General features: G+C 48.5%; 8 protein-coding genes across 8 annotated transcripts; 5 read left to right on the forward strand and 3 right to left on the reverse strand.

Annotated features, from left to right (window-relative positions):
- Positions 1-227: 227 nt before the first annotated feature.
- EYB26_003157 (uncharacterized protein) lies at positions 228-974 on the reverse strand (the record flags this gene model as incomplete). Its single annotated transcript, XM_054262460.1, has 1 exon — positions 228-974. One exon carries the CDS (start codon positions 972-974, stop codon positions 228-230), a length of 747 nt encoding a protein of 248 aa, XP_054118435.1.
- Positions 975-2,126: 1,152 nt separating this feature from the next.
- Positions 2,127-3,203, forward strand: EYB26_003158 (uncharacterized protein; the record flags this gene model as incomplete). The annotated part of the gene is made up of 4 exons (XM_054262461.1): positions 2,127-2,149; positions 2,217-2,345; positions 2,403-2,651; positions 2,708-3,203. 4 exons carry the CDS (start codon positions 2,127-2,129, stop codon positions 3,201-3,203), a joined length of 897 nt encoding a protein of 298 aa, XP_054118436.1.
- A 342-nt stretch (positions 3,204-3,545) lies between these two features.
- EYB26_003159 (uncharacterized protein) lies at positions 3,546-4,930 on the forward strand (the record flags this gene model as incomplete). The annotated part of the gene is made up of 2 exons (XM_054262462.1): positions 3,546-3,598; positions 3,658-4,930. 2 exons carry the CDS (start codon positions 3,546-3,548, stop codon positions 4,928-4,930), a joined length of 1,326 nt encoding a protein of 441 aa, XP_054118437.1.
- Positions 4,931-5,855: 925 nt separating this feature from the next.
- Positions 5,856-7,242, forward strand: EYB26_003160 (uncharacterized protein; the record flags this gene model as incomplete). Its single annotated transcript, XM_054262463.1, has 3 exons — positions 5,856-5,912; positions 6,435-6,680; positions 6,739-7,242. The coding sequence occupies 3 exons, from the start codon at positions 5,856-5,858 to the stop codon at positions 7,240-7,242; spliced, it is 807 nt and encodes a 268-aa protein (XP_054118438.1).
- A 297-nt stretch (positions 7,243-7,539) lies between these two features.
- Positions 7,540-8,494, reverse strand: EYB26_003161 (uncharacterized protein; the record flags this gene model as incomplete). Its single annotated transcript, XM_054262464.1, has 2 exons — positions 7,540-8,317; positions 8,391-8,494. 2 exons carry the CDS (start codon positions 8,492-8,494, stop codon positions 7,540-7,542), a joined length of 882 nt encoding a protein of 293 aa, XP_054118439.1.
- A 510-nt stretch (positions 8,495-9,004) lies between these two features.
- On the forward strand, positions 9,005-10,295 carry EYB26_003162 (uncharacterized protein; the record flags this gene model as incomplete). Its single annotated transcript, XM_054262465.1, has 4 exons — positions 9,005-9,009; positions 9,061-9,100; positions 9,194-9,663; positions 9,716-10,295. 4 exons carry the CDS (start codon positions 9,005-9,007, stop codon positions 10,293-10,295), a joined length of 1,095 nt encoding a protein of 364 aa, XP_054118440.1.
- A 450-nt stretch (positions 10,296-10,745) lies between these two features.
- Positions 10,746-11,894, forward strand: EYB26_003163 (uncharacterized protein; the record flags this gene model as incomplete). Its single annotated transcript, XM_054262466.1, has 3 exons — positions 10,746-10,775; positions 10,832-11,021; positions 11,080-11,894. 3 exons carry the CDS (start codon positions 10,746-10,748, stop codon positions 11,892-11,894), a joined length of 1,035 nt encoding a protein of 344 aa, XP_054118441.1.
- Positions 11,895-12,414: 520 nt separating this feature from the next.
- Positions 12,415-21,109, reverse strand: EYB26_003164 (uncharacterized protein; the record flags this gene model as incomplete). Its single annotated transcript, XM_054262467.1, has 4 exons — positions 12,415-13,662; positions 13,722-13,837; positions 13,890-20,196; positions 20,255-21,109. The coding sequence occupies 4 exons, from the start codon at positions 21,107-21,109 to the stop codon at positions 12,415-12,417; spliced, it is 8,526 nt and encodes a 2,841-aa protein (XP_054118442.1).
- Positions 21,110-22,916: the final 1,807 nt, after the last annotated feature.

Raw genomic sequence — 22,916 nt, forward strand, 5'->3', positions numbered from 1 at the left:
ATGAGAGAAGGATTTGACTGTTTGTCTATGACACGCGTTTCGAACAACATTGGGTATCTTTGTATATACTTGCGAACGTTAGCCTGTACATCAGAAGCTTGTGGTCTCTTTTGAGTGCGTGCCTACCAGGTAGTATGACCATAGCATGGCGGAAAATGCGTAGCAAAGTGAATATTGGCATTCCAGATTCAAAGGCCGCTTCCTTACTTCAAAAGAGAGACGATTGTTTAGTCCGAGTCTTCGTCGGAATCATAAGCAACCAGCCCTAAGGATGGACCAACTGCTGGCTTCTGCTTAGGGCTATCTTTTAAGGGTAAAGCATCGTTAGTTTTACTTTTTGTGTCCTCAACGGAAACAGTCTCGGCGCGCGCTGGCCATGATGGAGAAGTAAAAGTGACAGAATCTTTGGTCACACTCTTGGCGGTGCTCGTAGCAGATTGTCCTTTATCGTCCGAGGTGATCGGGGTGTCATCGATGGCGGATGATGATTTACGGATCTTGGGAGGAATTAAAAAGTCCTTTTTGTTTCGCTTGCGCTTTCTTCCTGCAACAGCCCACTGCTCCTCATCGCCGGTTGGATTGGTAGAGCCGCTCTGTCCGCCAGACGGACCTTCAATCAAAGCTCGCTCTGCCTCTTCACGTTGACGCTGGTACGCTGCCAAGTGCTCGGCGGTCTCTTTCTTAACAGCAGCTTCTTTTGCTCGAGTTGACTCTAAGAGAGAATCAAGAAATTCAACCTCATCTTCATCCAGGGAACGAAATTGATTTTTTAATCGTATCGATTCTTCAAATGCCTCTTGTTTGGCCATCTTGTTTTGCTGTAACACTTCATACAGGCTTTTCCCATCATTTTGCTTCCCAAGCTCCGCCTTCCGACGTCTTTCGTCCTCTAATTCTTGTTGAGCACGACGCCACTCATCGTCTCTTTGAGTTGGCTCATCAATGGTGCCTCCCGGGACGAAGCCAGACGACATCTTGATGGAAAGAAATTGGCAAGCTTCGAACAATCAAAGGTAAGAAGATACTAAGAAGAAGTTCAATGAGACTTCAATATGCAAGCTATGACCTCGAAATGAGCTCCTCGGCGCCCTCTGCCTTGCCTGGAAGCTGATAGGAGCTTGAACAAAGTAACTTAGTTGGTTGCTGTCCAAATTGCAGGTGGTTGGCCCAAGCGAGCCAATTATTTTCGGGAAGGGCGGCAAAAAAAAAGGCGGTGAAATCCATGGCGCCAGTCAACAGTACTCTTAGTTACAAACACTCCTAAAGATTTTCTTTCTCTGTAAGGAGTAAGCACAGAATCATGTGAATTAGTCACGATTGATGCCATAACTAGAAGCTAGGATAGTTAATAAAAGATGATTACTCACCTGGTTGTCTCCTAATCGGGTTGACTTGCCCGGACGGAAATCTTTCGCTAGGGCATCCGAGGTTCCGATTGGTTGTCAACACGGCCAGCAATACGGTATTATCGGCGGTATCACTAAGTGATCCACTGGAGTACCACCAGGGGACTTCAATTTGAGCAATACAGTAATGGAAGACCTTAAATATAGAAATAGATGAGTATTTCTCAGTAATTTATTGCATACTCTAAATGAGGCCAATGCCTATAGGATTGTTCCTGGCACATGGGTTGCGCTAACCTGGTTTTGTTCTATTTAGCTATTTAGCCGCACTAGCAATACTAGTAGCAAATCCAGCTAATTCTCCGATATCAAAGTGCATGTGGGAGCGATAGCGTTCCACCTGTATGGATCGAAGGGACTCGATTGAACCCTGAATAGGCAAGTCGCTTGTATAAACTCACTGTTTCTGTGATATCATTGAGATTTACTCCACTGAAACACTCCACTGGCCCTCTCCTTATCGAATAAAGGTGGCTACAATCATCAAACATGACGCTGGCTGCCAACTATTCCTCAACCACGTCGATGCTCCGCCCTCCACCCCACCATACATATAGCCATCCCATCACTCAGCAGTCCTAAAGTATATATAATACATGTACCCGTCTCTTCAATTTCATGCTTTTATCTTGTCGAACATTTACTTTCTTCTCACCGCGTTAGCTCAGTAGTATTTGCCAACTCCTCAGATTAACTGTCCCTACCTATCAGATTCGCAAGATGTCGGCTTTGGAACATACCAAGTAAGTTGAACAGACTATGCCACACCGGCAGCCTTTAAACAACAAATTCTAAGACCAATCTCTATAGGAAAACATTCACCCTTAACACAGGGGACAAGATCCCTGCAGTCGGTCTCGGCACCTGGCAATCCAAACCCAACGAAGTCCGAGAGGCAGTAAAGACCGCTTTGCTTGCTGGCTACCGTCACATTGATACGTAAGGACCCGCGACAGCTGCTTTGATAATGTGAATAGTGCTAAAGTGACAGATCAGTGCTTTGGCTTACGGAAACGAACACGAAGTCGGTCAGGGAATAAAAGATTCCGGTATTCCTCGCGAACAAATCTGGATCACAACCAAGCTCGACAACGCATGGCACCACCGAGTTCAAGATGGAATAAATTCATCATTGTCCTCTCTAGGTGTTGACTATGTCGACCTTTACCTCGTCCACTGGCCCTCGTCAACGGATCCAAATGACGACATGAAGCACCTCCCTGATTGGGACTTCATCAAGACATGGTAAGATAAGAGTAACCATGGATATCAGCATCGCTCAATACTAATATAAACTACAGGGAGGAGATACAGAAACTTCCTGCCACCGGCAAGGTGCGAAACATTGGTGTGTCCAATTTCGGCATCAAGAATCTAGAGCGTTTGCTCAATGCTCCCACGACCAAGATCGTCCCGGCAGTCAACCAGATCGAGCTACACCCCAACAATCCTTCCCCTAAGCTAGTGGAATACAACGTCTCCAAAGGAATTCACTGTACCGGATACTCCTGCCTTGGATCGACCAATTCGCCTCTATACAAAGACTCTACACTACTCAAGATGGCCGAGAAGAAGGGAAAAACACCCCAGCAGCTTCTGCTTGCATGGGGTGTGCAGAAGGGTTGGAGTGTCATTCCCAAGTATGTGAGCAAGGAGCGCATTGAGAAGAACTTCCAGCTTGATGAATGGGAGCTCAGTGCGGAGGAGCTCGAAGAACTCAGCAGCCTCAAGGACCGGTTCAAGGTGTGCGGCGACGACTGGCTACCCGTGAGGGTATTCTTTGGGGATGACGAGTAGAGAAACAGCTAGACCTAGATTTCAAGTAGAATGCAGAATTCTCACAACGAAACAAACAATTGAACTTGGTGTTGTGCTACGCTTAAATTATTGTAAGAGGAGAGTAGTTACCATGACGGGCGTGATCAACAAAGTGGTCCAATAAGATCGCTGATTTCGGACCGGTTTGATTCGAGTCTTGGCATGCCAGATGTGGCGAAAAGAGGATAGTTAGCCTGCACCGCCACACAGCCCTACTGTCCCTCATTAACCAGGCATCAACGCCGTCATCGTTCATCCATCTTACATCTGTCAAAATTTATAGAATTTCGATAAAGAACGAACGCTACCAACCTAGTAGCCATGCCGCCAACGAGCGGGCATCTGCTGCTCCCCAAAATATGGAGAGCAGCAAGGTAAGCATATCTCCATTGCACCTTATCTATGAAACGTCTCACTGACTCATAATTACCAGATTTGCCTACGAGAAGACGGCCAGAGCTCTCAGGGCCAAACTCTCAGAACCAACACAACAACTGCAACCAAAGCTTCAGCCAGCGTACGCTCATGCTGGTTCTCGTCAACCCATTAGTCGAGCCGCAGCTATCCGACAAGCTCAAAGCCGTCGTTTCTCTACACGTGCAGGCGGTTATATCGGTTCGTACCTGCGTCAAGTCTCACGTCCCGCTGGCAACGCCGTCCCAAATTCGTCAGTCCGACAAATGGTCAGCCGTATCACAACCCATTCACCTTTCAACTCCGCTCTTCGTCCTAATTTGACCGGCGGAACCCTCGGTCGTACAGCCGGTGGATATAGTGTTGGAGCAGGAAGACTCGGTGGAGCAAGATACTTCTCACACGGTCCCGCTGCACCCGCACAGGTTATTCAGAATGTTTCTGTCGCAATGCGTGGGTTTTGGCTCTCCGGCCAACGAGCCCGATTTGATGGAATCGACCCTCATACAGGCGAGAAGCGCTTCAAGACATTGACACCCCTTCAAGATAAGGCACAGCGCCGAATGGCGGAAGTTTCTCGCAACACTCCTGGCTCATACATTGACTTCCAACTATCCCCGACAATCACTGCGATTGGAAACCTCAAGAACGAGTCCCTCAAGTCGGAAGGCTTGATGGAGCTGCTTTCTGTCGACTTTGCCCGTGCTCTGAAGGACCTTGCAGCAGTTTTGAATGATCTTAAGCGTCTTGGAACATTGGGCGATCTTCCAGTCTCTCTGGAGAATAAATCCACTCTCCGTGTTCGCTTCCCTGGCTGCGATGCTGATCAAGTAGAGCGGCTATGCGAGGAGGTTGGGGTCGAGCGCGGCCAGATATTCCAGGACGAAGACTTCGATCAACGAACTGGTGCACAGCTGGCCCTGCTATTTCCATTTGCACCCAGTATTGCTCCTTCACCAGAATTAGAGCTTTTCACAATTCATGAAAACCCGCGGGTTCCGGCCAAGCATGATTTGGATTGGCGCTTGATGATGTCTGGCCAGACATCACCCGGAATGTCGAACAACACAAACCAGATCAGCTTCGAGGACGTCGAGATGTTTGGTAACAATCCATGGGTCTCGTCGCCAACTGGCTTCTCTAGTGTTGGAGTGAGCGAACTTGGTGATCGAGAATTCTTTGCTGAGCTGTCTCACCCTCACGGTGGAGATAGTCATTCCGATTACGAAGGCGTCCAAGGAATCTACAAATTTTTGGAACAGTGCGATCTCGCTGCAGGTCAACGGTTCTAGTTAGCTTTGACAGCATTTTTTTTATTGTTTTTATGATATCCCATTATTGTTCTTTTTTGATGACCCATTTTTCTACATATCTATCAGCCAGTCTGATATGCACAGCTCATTCTTTTCCTTTCATATTTGCGACTCTTTTGTTCGGACTATTGTCGGATATTGTGAAGACTGGCATTGACTTGGTCTTTTTCCTCTATGACAAAGCTTAGATTGAGTTAACTAGAATGACAATCACCCCTCTTAATAATTGAAACCAGTAGTTTTCCTCAATCGCCATAGAATAGCAAAGCTCATCTCGAAGACATTGATTACATAGGGCAAAATGAAGGCGGCCACCCCTCCTTTAAGGAGCTTGCCAATCAGATATTACATTTCTGCCGGTTAAAAAGGATTTGAAAATGCGACGCAAAATACCTCAAGAATAAGATATAATTGATATTACAGTTGTTGATACAGACTGAAGCTTCGTATTCTAGATCTCCTTAGACTTGCGCCAGTAGAAACTAGGTATGTAGGGTGTCTCGAATAACCATGGAAGAATCGCCTATCACTATCAGCATGTTATCAGTCACTCAATCTCACCGCCTAGACACCAACATCCACTCAGCCCCGCATTATTTTGCAAGTGTGAGATATTATCGCCGCGATCACCTCCAGGCTACCAGTGTAGTGACCTTACTTGTACACTTGCATTTCCATTACTGTACTTCAGTGTCGTACAGTCAGTGAGAATAGCTTTCTGTGTCACTACTTGCCAGAACAAAACGCGATATCAGCCATACAGCAACATTCCCTGAGCGACCTGCAGCCACCAGCCTCCTGAGGCCTGTCGCACTTGGTCCTCTCGACAAGTGGACGGCTCAAGAGGAAGACCTGCTCAATCAATTGAACGATTTTAAAGGCTCATACAGTACCCAAATACATCATGGAGGACTTCAATAGTGAGACTGATAGTGACTATACCAGTTACTGGAGAGACTGGGTAAGTGCAACTTGGTGTATTTCATTCTTCTTTCATTAGATGGACTGTATATGATCTATCTCATATTTCTTTATTTTTGTTATTGCATTTTAACGACAGCTGTACCTGGAGAGCAGTGCATTGTACTCTATCTCTGCTTGGAAAAGAGGCAGGCACGACTGGTGGTTGCTACAGTCGGGCACCTCAGGAAGCTTCCAACCTTCAGATGACAGCACTGCAAATTATCTCATTCCTGACTTCCTGCTGGACTCGCCATTGATATTATCTGCTCCAATTGCTATTCATCAGTTTTTCCTCTTGATATCTCCTGTATTTGGTTGCATCGTTGGAATGGATCGTTTCCAACCCCCCATGAGCATTTTCAACATGGTTGATGATGGCGACGATCCCGAACCCCCTCCCCGTCCCCGACAAGAAATTCATGTTCCTCCACACGTTGTTCAAAGCCTTCATTACCTTTCTCTTGCATTCCGTCCTCGTGAAGAGCCCAGAATTAACTTTTGTCGCCCCTTCTCTCCACAGTTCATATCCTCGCGAGGCAACGAGTACTTTTGCGAAATCGACGAGGAATACTTGACCGACCGATTCAATTTGACTGGACTCAACACCGAGGTTCAGTATTATCAATACGCGCTCGACCTGATTACAGACGTGTTTGATCTAGATGCCGACGATGACCTCCGCGAACAGATTGAGAAATCGGCCCGTCATCTCTACGGCTTGGTTCATGCTCGTTATATTGTGACTACTCGTGGATTGGCTAAGATGGTGTGTCCGGAACTCGCTCTTCTACACTTGATATTTGCTAATTGTCTTTCTGTTATAGCTTGACAAATACAAGAAGGGCGATTTTGGAAAGTGCCCCCGTGTCTTGTGCGATCAACACCCTTTGCTCCCTATGGGCCAATCCGACCTGCCTAACCAAAAGACTGTGAAATTGTACTGCGCCAAATGCGAAGATATCTACAATCCAAAGTCCTCTCGACATGCATCAATCGACGGTGCTTATTTTGGCACCTCCTTCCACAACATCCTCTTCCAGGTGTATCCAGCACTAGTACCAGAAAAGAGCATACAGCGCTATGAACCTCGTATCTACGGCTTTAAGGTGCATGCAACCGCTGCCTTGGCTCGTTGGCAGGATGCGCGCCGTGAAGAGATGAAAGAGCGTTTGAACAAGTTGGGTATAGATCCTGGATTCATCGAGGACAGCGAGGATGAGAACGACGATTTTGAAGATGACATTGATGACGACAAATCAGAGCAGATTGGAGACGAGCCAGCACCAGCCGCGGACAATGCATCTGCACGTATGGACACAGGCGTTTAATTTTGGACAAGTGTCAATCCCGACCGGTTTTATCTCATCGCTCAATTTCTTCGCCGTGAGCAGGAAGGTCATGCATATTGAAGGCGTTCAGTGGTGGCGTTGGTAGCGAGTTTTGGTCTTTTTCGAGAAAGCATCCATACATTCATGTCTTGCTCAGTGGTAATAGAACGCTTCCTGCTAAGGGATTAAAACCAGAAATACCCCAAAAAGAGCGCTTTACATCTATCCGCTTTTTGTAGTCTTCAATCATCACGTCAGAGACAAATGACATAATATGATGAAGAGAATTGCTTCTCATCATATGGCGTTTTTCTCAGATAATATCTGTACAGTTTTAACGATGACACGGGCAAGCTCCTCGCCTTTTCCCCAGACGTCGTCATGGTCTTCCATCAAATCATATATCTCAACCACATCCCTCCCCTGGGCCAGACCTTGCCACTGCTTGAGAACCTGTAGCATATCATCCGTCTGAGGCTGATTAATCAATGAATCCCCCGTCGAGCTAGCCAACACCGCGACCTGCCCATTCTCCCATCCGGCCGCAACCCCATTTGTGTCGGTAACCTTTGCAGGACTAACCCCCTCCCAAAGTCCCTCATCCGCGCCAAAAGCACCCTTGATAAAATCCTCATAGATCTTAATATGCTTAAAATCATTCCGAAGAAGGCCCAAATCATAGATTCCGCAAACGCCAGCTATGGCTCTTGGTTTTGGGATTGTCGTTATATTGGCTCCCAGGACTTTGTTCATGACAACTTGGAAGGATAGAGTTGCGCCACAGCTGTGACCGATGAGCATATATCTATCTCCAAATGCGTATTTGTCCTGCAAGAATGCAATTGCGGCCTGAACATCGTGGAAGTGTTCTGGATGGCGGGCAGCACGGAGTTGAGAGCTTGGGGTAGTGCTGGGATCTTGAGGGGCGTTTGGATGGGGACTTAGACGATAGTCTATGGATGCAAACCCCGCTACTTGGGTTTGAATCAGGGAATTTTGGGTGAGGATGGAGTAGGTTGCTAAGAATGAGTTTGCGAGGACGGTGTTATCTCTCCATGCCCCGCCATGGATGTATCTATCACGAAAGTCAGTTTCTGGCTGGAAAACCCATGGATGCGGCTGAAGAGGAGGGATGCTCAGATACATACATCACCCATAATAAATCTTTATCTTGAGGACTATCCTCAGCCTTGTAAACGTGAATCTTTTGCAGTTCATGCGGGCCATAGGAGAACGTCTCCGGTTGGGCCATATCTTGAGCTTCTTTGTCCAATTTCTGGAATAGCGATGTATATACACAGGAGTTTAAGATAAATGTCTAGCCCACAAGAAACAAGGCATTGAACTTCAAATAGTCAAAGGTTTCACTAGAACTTTTCGCCTTTAAGAAGGGCGTCATCAAAACCCTGGTCTATCCCACTGGAAGATATGCGCTAACCCAAAGAGGAAGCAGTAGTTCGTATACTTAGTGAGTGCAGGAAGAGCACACCTAAAGAGTATGCTTTTGATATATTGTTTATTTCAGTATGTTTTTAAGTTCATCTTCAAATACAGACTTTTATCTCTATGGTTTCTCACACTTTAAGAAGACCGTAGATGTGCTTCACAGTCCAGCAGCAGAAAATCAACGTTGCTTGGCGCGCTATTCCTGATCGGGTATGAATCAGTCTGCCCACACAAAACGGAGTCCGCAAAGACGAAGACAATCGACTCAGCAATCGACAACGCCTTGTTCGACCTAGCTGCTTCGACAATATTCAAGATGGAGTAAGTTGATTTTAACGATTGTGTTGTTCGAAAGTCGCTAATGACATGCAGGAAAGAAACTCCTCTCGCGGCAGTCCAGGTGGAAGCCCTGGTATGATTCCCCCAGAAGAAAAAAAATCCTACCCCTCGTCGCCGCCGCGATGCGTCTGCTGGATGACCATACTAACAGTGTTTTCGGCGCTAGGTTGTCATGAAAATCATCAAGCACAGTTCTCAGAGTTTCCCTACTGTCGCTACCGGCTCCCTTGTTGGTCTTGATGTTGGAGACACGCTAGAAATCACAAACACATTCCCGTTCCCCATCGTGGAAGTGCCCCCCGAGTCGCACTTTGATACTTCAACACCAAATGCTGCTGCTGCTGCTCCTCGCGCCAAGGCGAACACCGCCTACCAGGCTGAGATGATTCGTATGCTCCGTGAAGTGAACATCGATGCCCAGAATGTCGGATGGTACACCAGCGCGAACATGGGCAACTTTATCAACTTGAACGTTATTGAGAACCAGTTTTTCTACCAGAAGGAACTCAATGAACGGACCGTCGCTCTTGTCCATGATATCAGCCGCAGTTCGCAGGGCAGCTTGAGCCTTCGCGCTTTCCGTCTTTCCCCGCAGTTCATGACTGCGTTCAAGGAAAATAAATTCACATCTGAGCAGTATGATATGTCTCTACTCGGATCATCTTCCAAGTCGCTAACTGTGTTCCAGACTCCAGAAGTCCGGTCTCCGCTACCAAGACATCCTCGTCGAGCTCCCGGTCAAAATCCACAACTCCCACCTTCTCACATCTTTCCTTCACCAACTCCCGACTCCCTTGCCATCGGAGCCTCTTGACCTCCCACCCTCGCTCTCCGCGCTCAAGAACGGCCCCGTTGCGCAATCCAACGTACTCTCTCCCAACTTCGATAACCTGTCATTGAGCATCGACCCATTCCTAGAGAAGAACTGCGATTTACTTCTGGACGCTATCGAAACCCACCACTCCGAGAACAACAACTTCCAATACTACCAGCGATCACTCGCTCGTGAACAACAGAAGATCGCCGCCTGGCAAGCAAAGCGCAAAGCCGAGAATGCCAGCCGTGCTACTCTCAAGCAGGCTCCTCTCCCTGAAGATGAGTGGCAGCGCTTGTTCAAGCTTCCTCAGGAGCCCAGCCGATTGGAGAGCATGCTCAATACCCGACAAGTCGAGCAATATTCGCGTCAAATTGACGGTTTCGTTTCCTCGACAACTGGCAAGATGTTCGCCGTCAAGGGCAATCTGCTTCCTGGCGAGGCGACCGAATAGATAGATTACTCTTGTTATTCTTCTTGAAGATTATTTTCATGTCTTCTTTTTTTTGTCCTTGTCTCTTTTTTTTTCTTATCTAATGACGAATGTCGATTCTTGTGGGCATTTTGCATGACTCTCCGGCGTCGGAAGGGAAAAAATTATGTATCTGTGGTTGTCCATGCTTGAAATTAGAGTTAGGGCTACTCGTGTCAATGAAAATTAACGTATAAACTTGAATATCATTCTTCTATTTGTATGCAATCATGTCGTATGAGCAGGGGCATTCCTCAGGCTTGTTATCTTATCAGATCCATGCCTAAAAGTGAGTGGATCCGCAGCCGGGGAATGCAGGTAGGTATGAGATCATCGATGTCTTTCACGTGTGTTGACCCCTACCCTACCATCACAGATCCTATGTTCTATACCTAGGATGAGGCGAAGGGAGTAATGCCATGATAACCGCCAATGTATAACACTAATACCGATATCTGGCTTGTATGTACTATCTACCTTCCGATGGTATCTTAACTAATTGGGCTACATATCAAAAGGCTGGAGCAATAGCTGCTTTCACAGTCGACTTTGTCGTTTACCCTCTCGACACTCTCAAGACTCGCATCCAGTCACCAAGATATAAGGAGTTATATACCGATGCTGCTACGGGAGCGATTCATCGAAGATCACTCTTTCGAGGGCTGTATCAGGGGATATGGAGTATTGTTATAGCTACGATACCTTCTTGTAAGCTTCTAGCTCTCAACAATCATTAGGGTATGAAATACTAACTAATGGCATTCAGCAGGAGCATTTTTCACCACATACGAAGGCATAAAACACATCCTGAACTCAGCAGCCACAAGGAACTCCAGTGATTCCACCACCACTGGTGGTAATCTCTTACCATTCAAACACTCCCTCCCAGCACCAGTCATAAACAGCATCGCCTCTTCAATCGCAGAATGCGTATCATGTTTCATCCTCACGCCAGCCGAAGTCCTGAAACAGAATGCGCAGATGGTCACATCGACAGACCGCCGGACGTCCTCAGCAACAGGAACAATGAAATATCCGACAATGCAGGTTCTATCAACATTTCGAGCGAATCCCATTCGTCTCTGGCGCGGATATGGGACGCTTGTTGCGAGAAATTTGCCGTTTACAGCTATGCAGCTCCCGCTTTTTGAGTATCTGAGGGAACGAATGCAAAGTAGATGGCGGCGGCAGCAGCAGGAGAAGGATAAGGCGCAAACTGTCTCGGAGAGAACGTTGATTACCGCGTTATCAGCTGGATTAGCAGGCTGCGTTGCGGCGATTATCACCACACCGATTGATGTCATCAAGACGAGGGTTATGCTTGCAGCGGCTGGGGATGGGGAGCAGCATGCCTCTGCTGGTTCTGGCACTTCATCAACTTCGCCGTCTAGGAGTAGAAGTGCGTTTACTGTTGGAAAGGAGATCTACCAAAAAGAAGGGATGCGTGGCTTGTTCAAAGGGGGTTTTTTGAGAGCAGGGTGGACGGCACTGGGATTCGGACTATATTTAAGTGCCTATGAAACTGGACGAATGTACTTTGAGAAGAGGAGAAAAGAGAAAGATAAGGAGGGTGCTCGTTGAAAGTGGGAATTTGGTTAGTTAAAATCATATTCATCATATTCATCATGTCACATTATGAAACAAACAACTCGCCATTGTATCATACATGTGTTTGATATGATACTATATAATAAAGTCCTATGCAACAAGATTGAGTACAGTAATACCTCAACAACACACATATAGCCTGATTCTGTATATATCAAACAAAGCATTCCAAAATGTCCAGCCGTAAAATCACATTATATCATTTCAATAGCAATCAGAACACAGAAGTAAAATCAACACCATAAAATAATCAGGCATACAAACAACTGGGTATTTCATACAACGCCCTCTCCCTGTCTGTCGATATTATAGAATAAACACGCTGTGAACAGACGATCAAGTATGAAGGGTATAATCAACAGATGACACCATTCAACGACTCAAAACTAAAAGGAAAAACCAAGTCATTCAAGTCATAAAACAAACATTATCCGCCTGCGTTCAAAAATAATACCGAATAAAGGACGCAACACAAGATATTGGGAGAACGAGCTCAGAGACTCGTCAACTTCTTGAACCAACTTGTCCTCTTCGTGCTTGGTGCACGAGTTGGTGGCTCATATGCGCTCTCGCGTCGACGCATGCCGTTTTCTCGTTCTAAATCACCATCTCCAGAGCTACTCTTCGCTCCTTCGCGAACTCGTCGAGAGTCCCGCCGTCTAGGGCGCATTTCTTCAACCTCTTCATCAGCCATATCAGGATACTTGGAACGACGACGAGCCTGTCGACGTATTCTGCGCCTCGCCTCCTCATCGGACGAAAGTGAAGGCCCATTTTCATTGCTAGGAGCCATATCCAGAACTGTTGGTACAATTGGAGGAGCTTCTGGAGGGTCGAGCACTTGTGAATTCACCCAAGAGGACGTCTTCTCTTTCCCAGGCATGCCATACCCACGTGGGGGTTCAGCGGGGCCTGGGGCAGTTTTGCGCCGGTCAACTCGCGGACGCTCATCGCGATATCTTGCGTATTCGTCCTCTGATCGTCGCTCTGAACGGCGTCTATCAGCCTTCGAAGCATGTCTGGATAATCCTCCACTCATTTCAACAGGTTCTCGTGTTCGCCTCCGTTCTCGCCGCTCAGCTGCTTTGGCTTCGGCACGCATTTGAGCTTCTCTCGCTTCTTGCTCCTCTCTAGCACGTCGCTCTTCGCGAGCTGCACGCCTTGCTAGCTTCTCCTCACGTCGTTGTGCCTCGCGCTCCATTTCTTCTCGAAGCTCTCTCTCCCGTTGCTCACGCTGTCTTTCTCGGCGAGCCCGTCGCTCTTCAGCTTCTCGAATCTCCACTTCGCGCGCTTTCTGCTCAGCTGCACGCCGACGCGCTCTACGCTCGGCCCTCATCGCTTCCATATCATCGACCTCCGTGTCAACGTTCACAGGGCCAGCATCAGTGGTGAACCCTTCGGCATCGGTCTCTGGCTTGACAGATCGTCGCCGTTCACGTTTCACGCGTTTTTCATCACGCTCAGTCTCCGTCATCTCATCGCGTCGAGGTCGTGACTTCCTGCGTTCGGGTTCTTGTCTGGTTGGCTTTCTCAAAGAACCAAACAGGCCCATCAAGCCGCCAGCTTCAGGCTTCTTTACTGCAGGAGCAGGAGCAGATCTTCGAGATCGCCGCTCCTTGGACTCTCTAGAGGGGGCTTCCACAAAAGCAATATCATCTGGACCAGAAACTACATCTGCACTTGGAGGGCTTTGCTCTGCTTCAACAATCACAGGTTCCTCCTCAACCTGTCGCGCTTCGGACTACATTCGTACAGAGTTAGCCATTATCCAACACGTATACTAACTTGTGAAGGACTTACCATTCTCTTAGGCTTTGACTTGCTCCTCCTGATTTTCTCGGAAACTTCGCCTTCCGCTTCTGCATTCACCATAACGGTATCCTCACCCACATCAAGCGCGTAGGGATCACGAACACCTATGAAATAGTTAGTCATAATCTAAATAAGTAGCTGCATAGGATGACTTACTACGTCTCTTCTTTCGTTCACCACCATCTCTCCTCGACGACGAAGTCTTGATGCCCATCAACTTGGCTGCTTTGTCGGAGATCTCGGGCTTGTCGTCAGGAGGTGGAGAAGGAAGACCAGTATCGCCCATATCGACTGACGGGCGACGCGAAGTGGGACGTGATTGAACATCAGGTCTTCTAACTGATTTATTTCTAGAAGGCGGCGGTCCCGCTAGGATGAAATTAGAAATTCCCATGGATCGACTCTGGCGTTTGGAGTCAGATCGTCTGTCTTTGTCTGTCGATGACCTTTCCATATCCTCATTGTCTGATTCCCGTACCCTGCGACGTGCCGTTGCGTCAGACTTCGTCAGAGCTACCTTCGGGCGCTCTTCTTTCACAGGGGCTGACTGATCGACCTTCTTTGCAGGCTTCTTAGGCGGCGGCGCGGCTCCCCAGAAACCCCACGAGGACGCACCTGCTGTGCGTTCAACCTTTGTCCGTTCCTTCTTTGACGATTCTGTAGTGGGTTCAGGTGGTGGAGTTGGAGGTTTAGGAGGAACTTCTTCTGAGGTCGACTCTTCAGCAGCTGCCTCCTGAGCAGCAGGAGGCTCTACCACAGGTTCCTCATCCATTGACCTAACCAAGGATTCACGCTTCGATGCCTTTATCGATGTCTTTGCCGGAGTAGATGATTTCTTGGTGCTAGAAGACTTCTTGCTCTTTTTGGAAGGTTCAGGTGGTGGTGGGGCTGGCTCAGGTTCAGGTTCAGGTTCAGGTTCAACAGGCTCGGGCTCAGGAGCAATATCCTCAATCAGCGAAGGGATGCCTTTCTTGATTGCTTCCTTCTCTTTCTTCCTACGTGCCGAAGGCGTCCAGTCTTGCCATCCGTCCCAGAACTTATGGTTTTTCGGTGCTTCTGGTTCAGGCTCAGGTTCAGGTTCAACAGGCTCGGCTTCGGGTTCAGGTTCAGGAGCAATATCCTCAATCAGCGAAGGGATGCCTTTCTTGATTGCTTCCTTCTCTTTCTTCCTACGTGCCGAAGGCGTCCAGTCTTGCCATCCGTCCCAGAACTTATGGTTTTTCGGTGCTTCTGGTTCAGGCTCAGGTTCAGGTTCAACAGGCTCGGCTTCGGGTTCAGGTTCAGGAGCAATATCCTCAATCAGCGAAGGGATGCCTTTCTTGATTGCTTCCTTCTCTTTCTTCCTACGTGCTGAAGGTGTCCAGTCTTGCCATCCGTCCCAGAACTTGTGGTTTTTCGGTGCTTCTGGTACTGGTTCAGGCTCGGGCTCAGGTTCAGGTTCAACAGGCTCGGGCTCGGGTTCAGGTTCAGGAGCAATATCCTCAATCAGCGAAGGGATGCCTTTCTTGATTGCTTCCTTCTCTTTCTTCCTACGCGCTGAAGGCGTCCAGTCTTGCCATCCATTCCAGAATTCGTGGTTCTTGGGTGCTTCTGGTACTGGTTCGGGCTCCGGCTCCGGTTCAGGCTCGGGAACAATAATTTCGATCAATGGAGGTATTCCTTTCTTGATTGCTTCCTTTTCTTTCTTCCTACGCACCGAAGGACTCCATTCTTGCCATCCGTCCCAGAACTTATGGTTTTTCGGTGCTTCTGGTGCTGGTGCAGGTTCAGGTTCAGGTTCAGGTTCAGGCTCAGGCTCAGGCTCAGGCTCAGGTTCTTCAGGTTCGGGTTCAGGGAAGCTGCCGGGTATTGACTCGTGTGAGATCTCTTCTTCTACTGGCTCTGGAGGTGTTTCTTCGGGAATGGCCTTCTTGCTCGATGACGACTTGGTTAGTCTTTGTTTGCCGTAACCCGCATCGTCGACAAGGAAATCGTCGATAATATGATTTGGCGCTTCCTTTTCTCTGGCTTTTTCCTTTGATTTTTCTCGTTTTGATCTCTCAAGAGCCTCGATACGCTCAGCTACTGAAAGTCTTCCAGGCTTGGTTGCCTTTGACGTGGCTTTGGGCGGGGGAGCGGCTGACGCGGCTATATCGTCCACTAGAGGAGCGGATGGCGCTTCAGCAACTTCATCCATGTCAATTAACAGGTCTTCGCCCCCTCTGGGTTTCTCTTCCTTTGACTTGGTCTTGGTAGTTGCAGATGAGCTGAAAGAAGCCCAGAATCCTCTGACTGCTTTCGCAGGAGTTTCTTCTACTGGTGCTGCTTTTTTAGCCTTCGAAGACCTTGAAGCAAACCCCCCCCATGTGTCGTCATCCAAAAGATCGTCTAAGTTTGGTTCTGGCGTTAAGCCCTGTGCTGGAGGTGTGGGTGCTGGAGGAGGTGGAGCTAGATCCTCTTCAGGCATTAAAATTCCTTTCTTTTTTGTTTCCTTCTGTTTTGGCTTGCGTTCACTAAGTGACCAGTTGTTTAGGTCGGCCCAGTAATCGTCCTTATGTTCCTCTACTACAGCTGGCTCACAGGCGGAAATCTGTGGAACTTCAGGGGCTTCAGGAGGAATCTCAATGGCAGGGAGCTCCTGTCGAGGTGGAATGCCTTTTGCTTTTGCCTCCTTCTCCTTTCTCTTTCGCTCTTTGGAATTCCAATTTTCCCATTCATCCCAGAACTCATGGTTTTTTGGTGGCTCCAGTATAGGCTCGGGCTCAGGTTCAGGTTCAGGTTCAGGCTCAAGTTCAGGCTCTGGCTCAGGTTCGGGGTCAAGAGCAGGCTTGAGATTCACATCTAGTGGTGGTATACCACTTGCCTTGGCCTCTTTCTCCTTTTTCTTGCGCTCCTTACCACTCCAATTCTCCCATCCATTCCAAAATGCATGGTTTCTTGGCTCTGGCTCGGGCTCGGGTTCAGGTTCTGGTTCGGGCTCCGGCTCCGGCTCGGGTTCAGGTTCAGCAGCAAGATCAAGTGCAGGCGGTAGGTCCTCTTGTAATGGGGGAATGCCCTTGAGTTTGGCCTCTTTCTTCTTCCTTATACGCTCCTTGGTAGACCAAAGTTCCCAACCAGTCCAAAATTCATGATTCCTGGGTTGTTCTGGTTCGGGCTCAGGTTCTGGTTCCGGTACAATTTCCGGTTCTGGTTCGGGCTCAGCAGCAGGATCAAGTGCAGGCGGTAAATCTTCTTGTAATGGGGGAATGCCCTTGAGTTTGGCCTCTTTCTTTTTCCTTATACGCTCCTTGGTGGACCAAAGTTCCCAACCAGTCCAGAATTCATGGTTCCTGGGTTGTTCAAGTTCAGGTTCAGGCTCCGGTTCAGCTGCAGGCTCTGGTTCAAGTTCGGGTTCGGGTTCGGGTACGGGTTCAAGCGCAGACGGTAGATCTTCCTGTAAATCTGGGATGCCTTTCAACTTGGCTTCCTTCTCCTTCTTCTTGCGATCCTTAGAACTCCAATCCTGCCAACCAGTCCAAAATTCATGATTCCTAGGTTGTTCAGGCTCGGGCTCTGGTTCTGGCTCAGGGATAGGCTCAGGCTCCACAATCTCCTGCCTTGGTGGGATATTCTTTTTTATCGCTTCCTTCTCCTTTTTCTTCCGTTGAAGAGGCGTCCATGAATCCCAGTCATCCCAGAACTCATGATTTTTTGGTGGTGGTGGCGGCGCTGGCTCTGGTTCTGGCTCCGGATCTGGCTCCGGCTCTGGCTCGACTACAGGCTCCGGCGCAATATCCACGATTAGCAGGGGAATGCCTTTCTTAACTGCCTCCTTTTCCTTCTTCTTGCGCTGTGATGAACTCCAGTCTTGCCAACCGTCCCAGAACTCGTGGTTTTTTGGTGGTGGTGCTGGCTCTGGCTCTGGCTCCGGTTCAGGCTCCGGGACAACAACCTCTTCAATCAGTGGAGGAATGCCTTTTCGCACCGCTTCTTTTTCTTTCTTTTTGAGTACTGATGGAGTCCAGTCTTGCCAGCCATCCCAAAATTCATGATTCTTAGGTGGCTCTGGTTCTGGTTCTGGTTCCGGTTCCGGTTCCGGCTCAGGTTCAGGCTCAGGCTCCGGGATATCTTCAATTAGAGGGGGAATACCCTTTCTGACTGCTTCCTTTTCTTTCTTCTTGCGCATAGAAGTGGACCAACCTTGCCAGCCATCCCAAAATTCATGATTTTTGGGTTGCTCGGGGATAGGCTCTGGTTCTGGTTCTGGTTCCGGTTCTGGTTCGGGTTCAGGCTCCGGTTCTGGTTCGGGTTCAGGCTCCGGGACAACAACCTCTTCAATCAGTGGAGGAATTCCTTTTCGTACTGCTTCTTTTTCTTTCTTTTTGCGAACTGATGGAGTCCAGTCTTGCCAGCCATCCCAAAACTCATGATTTCTTGGTGCTTCCGGAACGGGCTCGGGCTCGGGCTCAGGTTCAGGTTCAGGTTCGGGTTCGGGCTCGGGTTCAGGAGCAATGTCTTCAATCAGCGGGGGAATACCCTTTTTTATCGCTTCTTTCTCCTTCTTCTTGCGCGCTGATGGAGTCCAGTCTTGCCAACCGTTCCAAAATTCATGATTCTTGGGTGGCTCTGGAATAGGCTCCGGTTCAGGTACGGGTTGAGGCTCAGGTTCGGGTTCTGGCGTGATATTTTCATTCAACGGGGGAATACCCAGCTTCACAGCCTCTCGCTCCTTCTTCCTTTTTGTCACTGGACCCCAAGTCTGCCAGCCGTCCCAAAATTCATGATTCTTAGGGGGCTTTGGGGCGGGCTCCGGCTCAGGTGCAGGTTCGGGTTGAGGCTCAGGTTCCGGCTGTGGTGCGATATTTTCGTTCAACGGGGGGATACCTAGCTTCACAGCTTCTCGCTCCTTCTTCCTTTTCGTCACTGGACCCCAAGTCTGCCAGCCGTCCCAAAATTCATGATTCTTGGGTGGCTCTGGGACAGGCTCTGGTTCAGGTGCAAGTTCGGGTTGAGGCTCTGGTTCTGGCGCGATATTTTCGTTCAACGGGGGGATGCCTAGCTTCACAGCTTCTCGCTCCTTCTTCCGTTTTGTCACCGGACCCCAACTCTGCCAGCCATCCCAAAATTCATGGTTCTTAGGTGGCTCCGGGGCAGGCTCTGGTTCAGGTTCGGGTTGAGGCTCCGGTTCAGGTTCTGGTGCAATATCTTCGATCAACGGAGGGATACCCAGTTTCACAGCCTCTCGCTCCTTCTTCCGTTTTGTCACTGGACCCCAACTTTGCCAACCGTCCCAAAATTCATGGTTTTTGCGTGGAGCAGGCGTAGGTTCTGGTTCAACAAGTTTCGGTTCTGGTTCGACTACTGGTTGAGGTATTTCTATACGAGCCGGTATTCCCTTCTTGACAGCTTCTTTTTCCTTCTTTTTGCGTTGCAAGGGAGTCCAGGTATCCCAACCATCCCAAAATTCGTGATTTTTCGGCTTCTCAACTTCAGGAACCGGCTCTGGCTCTGGCTCCGGTACAACCTCCTTCTTTTTACCCCCAATTCCCCAGGCGCTAAGCCAATCTTTTTCCGGCGGTGCAGCTGTGCTATTGACTTGCGACGAGGAGCTTAGATCTTCAATAAGACCTTTGGATTTGTCTTTTTTCTTGCCACCGAGGCCCCAACTCCAACTAGATTCCTCTTCAGGTTCCTTCTTCATATCGGTCTCAAAGGAAGCCCAGACATCTTCGGTCTTGGACTGTACCGGCTCTGGTTCAGCCTCCTTTTTGCCTGCCTTCTTCTTATCTTTCTTAACCGGCACCGCCCAGACATTGTCGATGACTGGCTCAGGATCGGGTGCTAGGGCAGTCTCTTTGGGGAAGTCCAAGTCGATAATATCCGCTTTGCTGTCTTTCTTGAATGCGGCCCAAATATCGTCGGTTTCGGTCTTCTTAGCTGCGCTTGAAGGAGTACTCTTCTTCTTGTCCTTGTTCGCCCAGGCTGCCCATACATCCTCAGTCTGCCCCGTCTTCGGCTCAGGTGCCAGTTCTTCCTTTTTTGAAGTCTTCTTTACACCCCATGGACCCCAATCATCGGCAGCAGGAGGTTCCTCGGAGATACTGTCCTTCTTCTTCTTGCTATTCTTACCGACAGCAGTGAAAGCACCCCAGGTATCGTCTTCATCTTTGACCTCCTTAGAAGTACCAATATCTCCTGTTGACGTGCCCAAGTCGCCGAAGTCGAAGCCGAGAGATCCCGTCGCCTTTTTGGTCTTCTTAGACTCACTCAAACCCCAAGGACTCTCATTTTTGACTGGTGGTTCCTTTGCTTCGTTGCCAATCGAGCCAAATCCCCATTTGCTACCAGTATTCCAGTCTTTTCCCCAACCTCCGAAGCCGTAACCTCCAGATGCCCCTTTGGTGGGTTCGAAGCTAAGATCCAGTTGCGGTGCGGAATCGTCCAGGTTGATTTCCTGAAACGAGTTTCCGGCAGGTTCTCCGAATGCAGCGGATGTCGGGTCAAGCTAGATTGCAACGATTAGTACACGCATGGCTGTATTTATTTGCAGAGGTTTTTCTTACCGAACTCTTTTTCTTGCTATCTTTCTTGACCACAGATGTTAAACCAGCCCAACTATCATCATTGTTGTTGTCCAAATCATCTGCCCAGCTGAGATTATTAGTGGCCGTACCAGCAGCCGCAGCCTCCTCTGCCTCCTTTTTCTTCCGTTCTTCCTCTTCCTCTTCCTCTTGCTGCTTCTTGGACTTTTTCTTTTTGCTGCTACTTGTGGCTTCGCCCCAGCCATCGTCATTTTTGTCACCATTGTCACCGTCGTCATCACCACCTGCACTTCCTCCGACACCGCTTCCACCTGGAGGGTCTGTTGTCTTGTCGTTTTTCTTTCCACTATCGCCGCCATCACCAGATGAGCCACTCACAACCTTTTTGGCAGCCAATTTTGCTTTCTGTTTCTTTCCATGCTGACGAAATCCGTGCGTGCTCTCAAAGTCAATCAACGATGTGGGTTTCGACTTTGCACCTTGAGATTGGGTGGCATTCTTGGATGAAGGAGCGGATTTGTTGACGAATAGCTTCGCTTCAGCCAAGGTTGGAAGAGCCGAATATGCAGGTGGTAAGTCATCGTGCACGTCGGTATATGGCGGTGGCGGAGTACCGTAGGCAGCGGGTTGGGGATTGTGTGAGATTATTTCGTTGGCCAAAGCATATGCATTGAATAGCGCCAATCGAAAGGTAACAGATTCGCAGTCAATGCTCTTCTGCCCTTCGTTCGGTTTTTCCAATCCCTTCGTGCTTTTGCGAACCTTTCCCCAGTCGTTATTATGAGTCCAACAAGCATCTTCGAGGTGGGCATCTAAAACGTGACATTGAGCCGAAAATTCAGGATGGGACGAAGTTCGAGAATCGAGGACCTCCATAGCGTTGGGAAATATTGAGCGACAAACCGTACGTCAACGGTGAGTGAACAAGCATTGAAGGCGACGGTTTGTCGGAGACAGCAGGTCTCTTCTCAGCACAGTGAACCTTTGCTCTAGATGAGTGCCGTGACATCAACTAAACTGAGTGCTGAGCCCAACGGGTTTGCGACTAGTAGAAAAGAATTTGATGAGGCTGCTGTATGAATATATGCGCCGCTCTTGCTTGAGAAGCGGATATCTGTCATGCAAGATCGTGATAAAGAAGCGCGAATATCGTAAAATTCAATGCGACAATAATCGGAGGAAGACAGTGTGCGGTAACTTGTATGTAAGATGTTGACCCTGTGACCGAAGCGCAAAGGGCGGTAGGCTATCTATCTAGTAGATCTGAGGTTCGGGGTCCGGTAGATCTTTGTTGACCGTCATTCAATCGGAATGTGATCTATATGTCGTAGTTCAAGGATCGATGTGAACCGGAATCCTCAATCGTGGGAGTCGGGTCCTATATTCTTCTTTCTTCACTCCCTTTTTCGAAGAAGGTTCAAAGAAAATATGTGAAAGAGAAAAAACTTGAGTCGTCAAACCGAGCTCATTCGCAGGTTGAAAGGTTTCCTGCAAGTGGATCAACATGATTAGTTAGTGTCAATGTGACTAAAGTATTAACCCAGTAAGGGGGCATAGAATTGCAGATGGTTGCTGAGTGGATTGGATGTTGGCGTGGTTAGTAGATTTTTGTTAGAGGGGGCTGGGGGGATGATGTAGCCAACCACAACAAACAGATGGCGGTTGACGGGATATGGATGGAGGGGGAGCTTCCGAGCCTTCTGATGGGACGAAAAACAAGTCGAGTGAACGAGCACACTGCACCACGCAGGCACAAGCCACTTGCTGCTCGAATCATGGCATTGGAAGCTTTGTTCCGGCCTATGAGAGTGCTGAGTGCTCTGAGTGAAATCGATATTCCATCCTTGGATATCTTTTGGGGCAGGCTAAGATAGGAGGAAGTGATGAAAGATTATCGAGGGGGTAGTTACTTATCAGTGATGACTTACCCGGAACTAGCACTGACAGTGTAGACACTGAACAAGACAGGCGCCTCAATATGCTGTATGTGATGACAGATTCACAAGCTGAACGACTGTCTCGCCTTCCAGAGGCATCTGTTTGAAAAAGAAAAGAAAAAGCAAACACCAGCTGTAGCAGGAGGCAGTTCGTCGTCTTCCGAGGCACCGGGGTTTGCGCTAGGAGTTGACTATGGAGCTAGCGTTCACTGGTGTTGTCTGAAGTCGCCTGGTGGAATGCGACAATAACAATTGAGACTTAAGACAGGACGATGGGATGGGATGATTCCCGTGACTTCCTTTTTGGATTGTCGCGACCCTTGGGAAGGTGCGGGGAGCAACGAAGGAAGGACCGGGCCGCACGAACCGTAACCAAGGTAGTACCTTCCGTATGAGGTCGTGAAGATCTATCGAGAAGTTGACTTGACCACCTCACCAGCTTTGGTCAGTCAGTTAGTGCTGCTCCTAGACTTCAACGACGACGTTGTTACCGTACAATCACAAGGAATTTTGATTCGAAAACGAAAGAACCGAACGACAACCGGTGTCTAGGAACGAAGGACGAGACAGCCGATGTCGCAAACGCTGAATGAAGCAAATAATGTACAACAATGTACAAAAGTTAAGATGCGCAGGAAAGAAAAGACTGACTTGAGTTTATCTCAACTCTCTCGTCAATATCTTTCTTGCAACAGCTTGGCAACGATATAGATTACTCTGTTGTTCATACAATTTGAGTGTCAATT

The sequence above is a fragment of the Talaromyces marneffei genome, chromosome 2, assembly GCF_009556855.1.
Source record: "Talaromyces marneffei chromosome 2, complete sequence".
NCBI lineage: Eukaryota > Fungi > Ascomycota > Eurotiomycetes > Eurotiales > Trichocomaceae > Talaromyces > Talaromyces marneffei.